The 13,401-nt window shown below is 34.9% G+C and overlaps 1 protein-coding gene across 1 annotated transcript in view; it reads left to right on the top strand.

Moving 5' to 3' along the window:
• onecut (homeobox protein onecut) overlaps positions 1 to 1,895 on the top strand; it is a 294,852-nt gene extending 292,957 nt beyond the window's left edge. Inside the window, exon 5 of the mRNA XM_071593120.1 lies at positions 519 to 1,895. Within this exon, the coding sequence (XP_071449221.1) occupies positions 519 to 782 (264 nt within the window). The 3' untranslated portion in view covers positions 783 to 1,895. The remainder of the gene's footprint in view (positions 1 to 518) is intronic.
• Positions 1,896 to 13,401: the final 11,506 nt, after the last annotated feature.

Below are 13,401 nucleotides of genomic sequence, written 5' to 3'. Positions count from 1 at the left end.
TGGAGAATATTTGTTAGCTTTCTTAGACAGAAATCAGTAAAATCTTAGAGTGCATAAGAATTAATTGAAAACTTTTCTCAGTTGGCCTTCAGAGGATGAGTGAGGTGCACTTGGTGGTGCTTTTTCTAATTATGCTGCTCACATATTGAGGTGGGTAGCTGGCTCATTAGTTTGCTTTCTCACAAGTGTTCTTAACAAATTAAATATATTATTTTAATCATAAGTTTTCTAAGCTTACAGCAATCAGTTTCCATTTACCTTAAATATTTCCTCATGGAATCTTCTTGTGAGAGTATAAAAGCAATTTTTTTGCTTTTAGCCAAAAACACTATTTAGTAATTGAACCACTTGGTTACTTTCCTTTAGCCTTCAACCAATGAGCATCTTCTGCCAAGCCATGTACATTTTGATGCAGTAAATATTGTTAGTTCTTGAATTTTAAATTATTTTCTTATCTGTGAAAATGATCATTATGTCAACACAGATTTTTTTGTAAAAGATGTTGTTCAACATTCCAGGAAACTAAGAGGCCATCGAAGGAGATGCAGGTTACCATCGCAAGACAACTTGGGCTTGAACCAACGACAGTGGGGAATTTCTTCATGAATGCCCGAAGACGATCAATGGACAAGTGGAAGGATGAGGAGCCAGCGAGTAAAGCATCGGTGGCAGGGCAGAGTCCACCGGGAGGCCATGGAGGCGGGCCTGGCAGTGGACAAGGTGGTGGGGGGCAGCAAACATCACAGCCTGGCTCCCTTCATGCGACAGATGCCTCATTGTGACATCATGCAAGCTACCCCACACGACAACAGCACCATCTGGTGTTTCTTTGAAGAAAACATATTTTTTTTAGTTAAAGATTGTCAACATTGATGAATACATTGGTGTTTTTTTCTCGTGGGGGAAAAACTTGATTGTGTTTGGTTTACAAACTCAAAAACAAGCACATAAATTTCATACCAATCCTTTGAGGATTATTTTTTTGTTGTATGTGATGAGATAAATTTAATGACAGCTAGTGAGAATCATCTTCTAAAGGTCACTAGACGATCCAATCGGCAGCATAGAAACCCACTTTTAAGGGCAAGTTGGGAGCCTATTTTCATTAAGAATGAATGTGACGCCTAGATATCCTTCAGAAATGAAGGATCTGCAGAGAGTAGCATACCACAAATGAAGTGTATATCCCCTTACACATACTGCATGTACTCTTGATATAGCAGGGAGCTGAAATGAAATGTTTTTTGGTAAAGGACTGATAAAATATCCCTATTGAGAATAGCTGCATACCCAATGCAGAGAGTAAATATTATTAGCTACCTTCTTTTCTTGTTGAAAAATTAGGAAATGAAATGATTTAAAGGAAGTTAAATCTCAGGGGTTTGAATACAAATCTAATTGTCTGATAATTATCCTCTTAAGAAAAGTATTACAAAAGCTTCTATGTATTTGGGAAAATATAATTTAAGGAAAGGTGTAAAAATTTCTGATAGAATTTAATGGGTCCTTACTTTGGTTTTATGGTTGCTCATGAATCAATCAACTGCTAATGAAAGTTAATCTTTCATTGAATATTTGCATGTAAACTTCTGTAATTCCCATACTGCAGGTGCTCATTTACAAATGCTCACTAATGTAAATCTTATAATATGAGGGGAACATTGCCATTGCTTATGTAATGGCCATGTAAGCATTATAAAATAATATATGTCATTCACAATCAAAACTTAAGCCAGTAATGATAGAAAATTGATTTTTAAGAACATAAATTCATGTATTTTACCATCATATATTTTGTAGAAAATGCATGTTATCCCATATAATCACATCCTCTTCAATAACGTTACTGAAAATAATTGCTGTGATATTCTATCCATCAGAATTAGCACTCCAAGTTTTGCCTTTAACTATTCCTTATATCATTCAATAAAACCTTAGGAAAAGTCAAATTCAAATGTGTGAGCTTTCATACATTTATTGATTATGGGTGATAATCTTTTGTTCAGTGTAATGAAAATGGAAAATATGTACCAATAAACCAATCAAAGGCATTGGAGATTAATATGGTGATATTAAAATCAATAAAATTAATAAATAAACTAATAATAAAATCAATATCTCCAGTTGAAACAATAATGGCAAAATAATAGCTTGGATTCCCATCAGGTTCATTTTTACATTGCCTTGCAAGGGCCCGAAAAGAATCATTCTCTCCTCTATTTTTGTCATAATTTAAAAGGGGACAGAGCATCTCATGTTTAAAGAAATGAAAATATTTTAAAACTCAAGGCAGTGTTTTTCTCATTAGAGTACTTTAATAGGTCTGGTTTAATGAATGTCTCCCCTTCAACAAATGTATGCATCAAACAAATGATCTTCTCTGTCTGATTTAGAGCATGCCCTAACATATGAATTCTAGTCAAGTACAAATTCATGATGCGCATATAAAGATTTATTCTAGTTAAGAGTATATTCCTCATAAAAATATTTATCTAGTCATATAATTTGCTGAATTTATACAAGTTCCTATATCACACTGACTCATTTATTATGGTAATTCTGATTTTTTGGACCGTTGCTTGAAACTACTTGGAACATTTCCTCAAGAATATGAAATTTTCTTTCATTTCTGATGTCAGATAAATGTTATTTTTTATTTATTACTCCAAACACCCTTGATTATAATGCTGGCATCAGGGAATAGTTTTTAATGGCAAGTGAATTTTTTTAAATATCCACTCTATAGCTCTTGCCTATAAATTATTACTGCGTTTAATGTTGACAATGGGAAAGAACTTTTATGCCAATCATTGGCATTTGTTCTGAAAGATACAATTTTGATATATTTTTACTTATTTAAAAAAATCTTTTCCTATATATTAGCTGTTGATCAGCATAATTGTTAAGTTATTTTTATGAACACTTTTATGTTTATGCATCGTTAATTAAACTTTATTTCTGATTTTTCCTATTTTATCACAAATTTTTTACTGAGTGAATTTTGTTTAATCTCAAAGACTTCTTAGTTAGGAGCTACAATTGTATTGTTTGCATTCGTTAGCCTTTTTTCAAAAGGAAGGCAAGTCATAACTTCTAGTCGAAGAGGCACTACAATTTTACGTATTATCTTCTTTATAACTGACCTCATCAATTTCACTAGGGCATCTTTATTTGTCAGCGCTATCAAACAATTTCTCATGTTGAGGTTCATTGTGGCAAGTGCTGTATTTTTTCTTGATTTATTAACTTTTCCATATGCCTTTTTATGCATTATTTTGAAACATGTTTCATATGAATGCATCTCTGTTGCTATGGGAGACATATTTACATCTGCTGATGGGGCTAGCTTTGGATGGCTTTCAGAAAACATCAGAAGGCAGTAGTTTGCAGTATTTGGTTACATCCATGGCATTAAAGAAAAGTAACTGTCATTTGCTGTCACAATACATTTGAAAAGTAAGCAAATGATTCTGTGTGCTATGGCTGTGATAAAAAATGCAAAACTTTACTTAGATCAAATAGCTTTTTGCTTAAATGCAATTTAATAAATTAATGAGTGCCTTTTAATGAAAGGATATGTTAAGTACAAATGCAGATAATTTAGTTGAGATAGCACCAATAAAACTTGCCCTTGAATTAATCCTAATTTAACACCTATAAATTATACATCGAAAGCAAAAGCATGAGCCAAACGTTTTAAGCTACATTGGTGAGCCTTTGTAAACTATGCACCACCATATCATCCAAAATATGAGTGTGAAAACTACTTACTAAGCATAGCTTTCAAACCCCTGTGAATCAGATCTAGTCATTTTATTAATTTTTAAATGAATGTTCTAGTCATTTATAAATATATATATTTAAAATTTTCCTATATTTAATTTATTTCCATGATGTTGTTATTAAACTTATTATTTATTGAAAAACTGTAATGTTTGTAATGAATTTTAAAAGTCAGTATTTCAAACTAGTAAGTGACATGTGCAAGTGCTTGCTTTAAACAGTAAATTATTTATTTATATTTTTAATCATATTCACATTTTCTATTGCCACTTTTCTTGGCATTAAACTGAAGCATTTGTTTTGAGGGTATCAAATGAGCATTGGCAGACTTGAGCCCTTGCATTGCTGGATTGAAATGCTGAACTCTAGTCATCTGATACAATATAGGTTGAATGCATCCAAGTACATTTAATAACAGAGCAATAGCCTTTTTGTGTGTTGCTGTTTGTCCTAGGTGTTAGTGGACTCATGGATTCCCTCACCTGCACACCCAGCCATCTTGTTAATTAATATTATATCTCATTGCGATCTCCTTGTTAAACATTCCAGTGAGCTGGAGCTTTTATTTTTGTAGTATTTATTTACCAACTTATAATTGTCTCATGTATCAATGTAATTTATGTGTATTACTTATTTAATGGGACACATGGCAAAGCTTTGAAGACTTTTCCAGAGTGTCACCTCACCATCATGATAGCTTACACAATAGAAGTCATTGGCAGATGTAATTTTATGATTCTTCTGCCAAGAAGTGTGCTCTTCAATTGTCTAATGGACTGACCTGTCAATATTATCAGCTCCTGTGTTAGAATAGGGGAAGGTATTCTATATTAAATGATGTTAACATCAAGTGTTGAAGCTTTATGAGGTGTGCGTAGGGTTGGGAAGTGACTCAAATCTCGTCATTGTGAGGACTTGAACTATTTGAACTGAGAATCTCCCTGCAATATACAAAAAATGTTTTATGTCGCTAAGGCAAGCTAGTGATTTGTCTACAAATATGCACAGATTTTTACATTTTTATAGCATGTTTGATTTGTAGAGAGATGACATTTCATTTTCTACTTGATTACCCAGGAGCTCAAGGGTAGAATGGAAACAATTTACGGTCATTGGGCAATGGTTATTTGATGTATTTTGTTCTGAATGATGAAATAGTGTCACTCTGTACTTGCCTGTTCGTGGTAAAGTTCTGCTGGCTGGTGCACATACCCCAACTTGTGGAGCCCATGTTCTTGGACCACCTTCCCATCAACTACATTATGAACTTCAGCCAAATTATGACCCTGTTATCATAATTCCCATTCATATTTTGTTATGTTCTCAGATAGTGAAAGTGAATGGGGGCAGTGCACTTGGAAAGACTGGCAAGTCGGTACAAAAGAATTTTTCTTCTGGACATTGTATGTTCTTCTGTAGCTATTACTTGTATGATGCAGAGTTAAAAATGGTGTGTTGAATAATTTAGTACCATGTTACATGTGTGCACAAAATGTACAAACGGTTCCTACAGTGGCAAGAACCAAATGAATTAACACAATTTCAGGTTGAATCGCCATTCAGTTCCCGTAAAATATTCCAGTTTTTCATCCATTACACATACCACATAGTTTAACACCAGATATGTCTTGACTCCATGTATAGCAGAACTAATAAAACAATATTCTCAATTCATCCTGGTGGATAAGTATATTCATGTTTATTATACCAAACATTAAGATTTAGGTTTTCTCTTCATGATTGCCTGTGCAAATTGCATTGAACTCCTGTCTATGCCGCTATTCGCCTCCCGGCATACAACAGGAGTAAGAATGGCTCTTCTCTCAGAAAATCCTTTGATTCTTGCCACCTGCATTTAAGTCTGTACTGTGCAATAATTCTCTTTCATTTTTGGTGTGAATTGTGTCTTGATAACATATCATTGTGAATTTTTGTATGTGTCGTGATAAGATACTGGAACTTCTCTTCAGGGTATCAGAGAGCTCTACTTCCCCTTTATTAGACACTTTTAAGAGGCAGAAAACGTAATCATATTAATCCTATTAAAGAGAAATATGTTACAGTTATGATAAAAGAGAAGTTTATAGCATCTTGTAAACAACACAAAGCCCTCTAGAAGTGCATATTGCATTTTCAGAGAGCAGTTAGTATAAAATGGCGCATTCTTTATAGCAAAAATGTATGGCAGGTTATTAATCTGGTCGAACCATTTAAGAATAATGCAGCTTAGGACTGATAATATCCTGACAACATTTTAAAAAGAAAAGTTAAAATTAATTAAAAGAGTGAATAAACTGCACGTTGGGTTGTCCAAATCAGGCCTTCCCTTGGCCCTGCAGTCACAGTACAAGACAAATAATTAATAATATACAATAATATTGATAGTAAGCTACAAAAAATATCTAGTTGAATGTAAGAGAACGGCTTCTGCCGATCGTGTTAGCCTCTGATACTGGTTCATTTTTTTAGTATGCGGTAGTTTTTTGCGAGACTTTTGTGAATCTTCCTCCCTCCTGCTCATTCATGATGCCTCAGTGGTCGCCTCACTGAATATATGCATGTTTTGAATGTATGAATGTTTACATGCATTGTTTGTCTGATTGTCATGATGTGTGTGTGTGTAAGTTGGCGGCTTGTGTTGGCATGTGGGCAGGAGGGCAAGGGTGGATACAGTGTGGTGGCCCCGTGCCTGACCGGCGCTGAGCAACTGCTACTAGTAGATATTTTTCTCGAAACCGGCGCTGTGAGATCAGCTTTTTTTAAGAAAGAACGAAAAATATGATATATATATTATATATACATATATATGTATATATATATAGAAATATATGTATACACATATATACACACACCAAAGGATATCAACTTGAATTACAAATAAAAAGGGGCTGGCTGACGTTTAGGCACGACCACCTCTGCGACTGTAAGACTCTGTTTTCTCAGTATACTACTCGCATAGACACTTGTAAAAAATTTCGTTGTGACAGTGAATAGAACCAAAACATTGATGAATAGCAGTCAATGGTGTGTTATTCTTTCTTATTGTCAAGATGTTACCATGGAAAAAGTTATTCCTTTAAGAGCTACCAAATCCCATTTTCCTGTGACATAAAATATTCTCCCATTGACTTGTAGCATCAGATATGAAACATAATAAAAAAATCTCACGATTGATTTCGAATGATTCGAGTCGCTCGTTTACTGAATAGTGTAATGGCATATAAAACTCTCCGGGTATATAAAGTGACCTTGACCAAAGACAATTTATTACTCACATTACACTCCACATTGTTTGTTTGTGTGCGAACGTGTGTGTGTGAGTGTGTGTGTGTGTGCATACAAACAATTTGGACCTTAGTTGTAATGACCAATTAGAAAACTCCATTATTCACTGTAAATCACAACAAAGTCACGCTTAATTTTGTTGGTAGACATAGTTGTATCTTGAAAAGCTGAGCAGAATAAAACTTTTCCTATAGACAGATAAGTGTGTCATAATTAATAATGTGTTGAAACATGGCTGAAGCCCTCTAATTTTCATCATTTGACTAAGATGAGACAAAACAGTTTCAAAAATCATCCTTAGTTCCATCATGTCAGCATACCCCTGGCAAACTATAGGAAGTTTATTACCTGCATGCAAAGTAGGGATGGATCAACTTCATGTTTACTTTGGCGCAACAACATTGTGCATCTTGCCATAGCCAACAACTGCTGAGGAATAAATAAAGCTGAGCCATGCAGGAAAAGGTGCAGTATAATATCATCATATTTATCATTTAAAAATTGAGGCATTAATGCTTGTTACTTTGAGAGTTTGTAGTTTGATCTAATGATGTTATCATTTGTATTCTGATGGTTTGGAAATATTTGATGAAATTTTCATTTGAAGACATCTAACACCTTTAAATTCAGGTAAAATAATAGTTCTCAATTTTTAACTCCCTGGTGGGTGAACATTTCAGTAGACAACTTTCATTTCATCCCCTACCCATTAAATTGCACATATTTAATTAGACTTTGATTAGTTGAATTCTTATTTTGGCTATGCTGATTTTTCCATGGCATTAGTTAAGTAGGTGTAGCAGAGAACAAGTTCACATTTAGTCGTACTTCCTTAGAATGGCCATTCATCACCGGTGCCACTCATGACATATTTAATGCAGTGAAAAAAAAGTCAAATCTTACTCAATTTCAACATTTTATAGATTAAAACCTCCCAAAAAACATTCTGCTCGATTTAATCATTCTCTTATTGGTGTAGTCATGATTAATCAAAGTAATGAAACTAATACTAGGCGTTTTAGATGATTGAAGTTCATCTCATAATTATTCCTACAACAGGTAGAGTTAGAGTGAGGTAAGATGGTAAGTTTCTTTCCTTGTGGTTGCCCATGAAGATCTGATCCTTGAAAAATCATGCAGCAAGAGTGAAGCTGAAAGTATCCAGGTTTGAAATGCAAGCTGTTCAGTCAATAGCTCAACACTCTGGACACTATTTTGTCATAAAACCCTAATAAACATTAATGGTTTTTATTAACTTATATCAGTCAACCATATTGCATTTCTTGCATTTTTTTAATAATTGAAATAAGGATTGAAACATTTATTGTACCATAGCATGTATTCAATCCAAGATATCTTCTAAGTCAAGTAGTTTTTGAGAGTAAATATAGTTTACTTTTCATCACAGAAATGATCAAATTCCATGGCTAGAGTGCATATCAATTGGGGCCAAGAAAATGAGCGAGTGTAACTTAGAATTAAAATGAAAGACTATGGGTTCCTGTTCAAATCTAGCAAGAACAGAGTTGTTGGTATATTGATAAAGAGGAAGAAGAAGAAGGGAAACAATCATAATTAAAGTGATTGCAGCTACAGAGAGAAGAATAGTAGTCAAGATAACAAAGTAAACCTCTAGTTACTCTAGCTATACAGGTTAAGCTAGAGTAATTAAAGTTTGAGGAATATGAGAGGACATTTACATGTTCCATAACATAGGGAAAGTAAAAACAAATAAAAAAGGAGACAACAATTGGATCCACATGGTGGATGCAGAGATGAAGAGGCTGATAAAGGGAATGAACAAATTCCCCTGGTGTATCAGAAGAATGGTAAAGAACACGTGAGGGCCATGACAATGGGGGACTAGATCAGCTCATTGAAAAAATGTAGAATAGGTGATACGGCTAGGGACACTGATCTTGGTAGCAGGAGCAAGGGAGGATGGAAGCTGTGGAGAGAATAATCAAATAGTGAAAAACTCATGGTTCAGAAACTATTAATGAAACCTGTATATCTGGAAATTCTCAGGAAGTACAAAAGATATCAAATTGGTTATATAATCCAGTTAACCTCTGATGTAAGAATAATATTAAAGATGCTGAAAGTGCTGACACAGATATAGACTATAGCCTATTGATTGTAGACCAGAAGATTGAGCTTCAATATGTAAAAAGGAGAATAGCAGTAGCAACAAAATGATATATGATAAAGTTGGAATGTGAATGAACAAGTTTAACTGTAGTCCCGAATGAAAATTTTTGTGCGCCTGAAGGAAACAGTGTATCAGGAAAGAATAGAGTTTTATATAAAAGTAGCTTGATAGAGGCGATGGGGCAATAATTAAGTTTGGGTAGATGGTGGAAGAAGAAAAAGGAATGGGATTCTGAGGAAATGGCAGACAAGTGGAAGGAAAGAGGACAACTACAGTACAGAACATGATAGAAGGTAAAAACAAACAAAAAAGAAATTATACAACAATTGGAGAGGAAGAAATGAAGGATCTGGGCCAAGTGGAGGAGGAATTGGAGAAGGATGGTCGACTAGAAAATATCCAAGACTTTAATACATCCAATCGTGCCCTAGATAAGTAGGAAGGGACTTACTTCTGAAAATGGAAAATTAATTATGGAAGCTGAGGAGATGAAGGTTATGTAGGAGGAATACATAGGTTTATGTTCAAGGGGAATGAAATTGGGAATAGATCTAAAGGCTCATGGGGAGGTCAGATGCCCAAGTTAATGAGGTATAAGCAGGAAAATCATATCACAATCCTGGATGAAAAATTTTGAACCCCTGAAGGGAACAGTGAGTCTGGAAGGAATGGAGCTTTATAAAAATTAGTATTAAAGAAGCACTGGAAAAAGAAATACAAGGTAGGCTGTTGAGGAGATACAAGAGAAAAGAATAGAACTCTAGGTAAATAGCTGACAAGTAGAAGGAAAGAGCAATTTAGAACAATGGAGAAAGTAGCATTGGAAATTGATTGACAAACTTAAACAAGAAGGGAGAGAAAAGTAAGATTTGAATAGTTGACCTGAAGGGCAGAAAGCAGTGGGCGGCTATGGTGTCCCTTCCTCAGATATATGGCGCTCAAATCAATAGGGTGTTCTGTTTATTGTGCATGAAGTAAAGTTAGTTGTGAGAATAATATTTTAGAGAACTGAGAGAATGATAGAGAAAATTATGGCTGAGGGCTAGTTTGGATATAGGAAAGGAAATGGAATGAGAGATACAATAAATAGGGTGTATGTGGATGCTGATGGAAGAACTGCTGAAGAGAAGTTGTGAGTTCATGTCTTTCTTGACCATGAAAAGGCTTTTGATGGAGAATAGAACATCTTACTGAGTATACTTAAAGAATTGGAGTGGACTGGAAAGATAGAAAGCTGATAAAGAAGCTTTTTGCAGTACAGAGAGTAATGATGAGGTTAGAGGATAATGAAACAAATACAGGAAAGGGAGTAAGATGAGAATGCTCCATGCCCCTAAGTTTACTCAACATATATGTGAGAACTCATTTTAAAAGGATTCAATATTTCAAAGAATTATCTGCATTCAGGGTCTGAATACTAGAGTTTTTGTGGAGTACCTTGTTAAGCAAAGAAAATGATCCCTGAATCATTTCAGGGATCAGATGATACCAGTAACTTGAAATTTAGTAGTCTCCTGTGCTAAGCAGTCATGCTCAGTGGATTTTTTAATTATATTCTTTCCCATATAGAATGCTGTAAGTAAATGGATTCAAATTCATGGCTCTTTTCAGCAGATAAGAACTCCTGAAGTACCCAATTCAAATCTCCCCCAACCCTTCTCCCCTAGCTGTTTTCTATCAATCCCTAATCAACCATTTTAATTCATTCCTGAAAATGACTTGATCCTTCCTACTTCTTCCATAGAATCTAAGGTAAAATGAAATTGTTAGAATAAGGTCCTTATTGTTTATAGGATCCTAAGAAAACTGAAACAGCATTAGCTAAGGGGATTGTAATATAGTTTGTTTAGTATTAGAGTATGTTTTACATCAATGTGTCATTGATGATTTCACATATTTTACCCTGCATTCACAGTCTTAGTGCTTGAATTTTAATTAGTCAATATGGCTCTTTCTGCTAAACTTGGTTGTTTCTTTTGAGTGCTTTAATATATTGACGAAAATAGACTACCATGAAAGGGAAATAAATTCTAGAGTGACTTCACATTTTCAAAATTGTTGTAAAATACTCAGATACTTCAATCCCCAGGGAAACTGATGATAGCCAGGAGCACACAGGCTACCAGATGCTATTCACTTACTGGTTATATACAATAGTAGTAAGAACTTGTCTGTTGCACTTTTCTATAGTATCATGCATCAGAGCTCTTCAAAAACATGTCAGGAGCAAGCCCAACTGCTTGCAGTGGATGGCCTTTTTAGATATCACTGGGGCCCAACCTTTGCACAGGAAACCATGCTGGGTCCACTTCTGCTTTATGTGGAAGTGGAGAGAGAGGCAAGGGCATCAGTTTTTGCCTAAAGCAAACAGAAACATGGAAAGACAAAAATAGCATGTCAGGATGTAGAAAGGTATGAGATGAGTGAAGTCACATCCCATCCTTAAGATGATATGTGAATCTAATGTCACCCAAATTTATTCTGCCTTCAAAATTCAATATCCCTCATCAATACAATGGAGGAGAAACACAACTATGTTGAGGAACCAACGTATGGTATATTGGTGGCTCCAAGAGTAAGAATAGGATGAGAGCTAGGACAATTGGGAGCCATAAACCTTGTGAAAAACCTTCCATCCCATTTGAAAAGCAAATGAATGTGTTCGGCGGAGGTCCATGCCATCACAGTATGTACACATGTCATTGAAGAGGCTGGACCATAGACTAACAAATATATGCTCAAACGATCAAGCGAATTAAAATCCCTTAACTTTCTGTGGTGTAAATGTCATCTACTACTAGAGTGTTAAGAGTTGTTGAATAATATTGCTAGATAAAAGAATGCAGGACTTTTCTGGGTACCAGGTCATAAGGGCATAACCAGAAATGAGGTGGCAGACAAGTTTGCAAAAGGAACTAGCCAAGAGCTAATTGGACCAAAGCCCCCTGATGCCCACAACTGAGATATCAGAGATCAGAGAATGAGCCGCAGCGCATCACTCTCGGATTTTGCACACTGCACAAGACTTAGCGTAGGCCAAAGCCCATATTCCAAGGCTTAGGATAAGCTACAAAAAGTTCTATCCCTCAACAGAAGCCAACTAAGAATAATTTTGGGAACGTTAATTGTTCACTACTAAGGGAAAAGTCACCAACATCTTCTAGTGATCAAGGACTTTCAGAAGAGGTGATAGTGTGAAGAAAGGATTGAAATCACATCATATATTTTTTGTGGATGCCCTGCACTTGCTAGGACATGAAATCATTGCCTAGGATTACCATTCATGGAGCGTAGAGATGTTAGGGACATACTGGTCTTCAATAAGACCCTAGGACTTTAGGGGTGAGGACACCAAAGTGGTTAGCAAATTGGACCAATAGCTCCAAGTGCCTTAAGATCCCGGAGATCCTTCACTAACTTTCTATCAATCTAACATATCTCTATCTATTGCCTATTTTTCCAAGATAAATATAGGTATTTAGAAGTGTGAATAACATATCTGAAGTGGGAATAGATTTGCACATTACCCAATTTTTTGCATTTGGCATTACCCCTTTGCATTTGCATTTGGCAATTTTGATTTTGGCAGAGTAGTCTGGTACTGCAGCAGAGAGCTATTCATATGAATTTCACCTTCATGTCCACAGGAAATAAAATATTTAACTATTATTTGGATCCATGATATATTTAGAGAAATTTAAAACTTAAAAAATGTATTGTAATAATATTATTATGATTCTCAGATCAAATGGCTAATGGGCTACCTAATCAATTATGTTTTTTTAAGGGTTAAAATAATTTCAAACACCTTATAAAATAAAGTTGTAAAATATACTGAGAATAGAGAAGAAAGCAAATGAGGGGGGGGAAAGAAATTTGCCATAAATGTCTCCCTTCCCCATGCTTCTTGTCACAATATTATACCAACCAGCTGAAATAATGTGTATAACAAACAAAGACATGACACAGGCATGGCCAACAAGAAGGATTTTGAGTAATAACACACCTACTAAAAATATTTTCACATAATTTATGTTGATGCAAGAGGGAAAAAACCAAAAATGCTATGCTAATGGAACAATTTATATCTAAAACAAGGGACATTTAATGATGCTATTAATAGAAATAAATGCATGAAGTATATTTAGTCTTTTACAGGGCTTCAGATGCTTGTACTTTGT

The sequence above is a fragment of the Hetaerina americana genome, unplaced genomic scaffold, assembly GCF_022747635.1.
Source record: "Hetaerina americana unplaced genomic scaffold, ioHetAmer1.1.p SCAF_51, whole genome shotgun sequence".
NCBI classification, from domain to species: domain Eukaryota; kingdom Metazoa; phylum Arthropoda; class Insecta; order Odonata; family Calopterygidae; genus Hetaerina; species Hetaerina americana.
The sequence above is the reverse complement of the archived record's forward strand: the minus strand, read 5'-3'. Positions and strand labels throughout refer to the sequence as shown.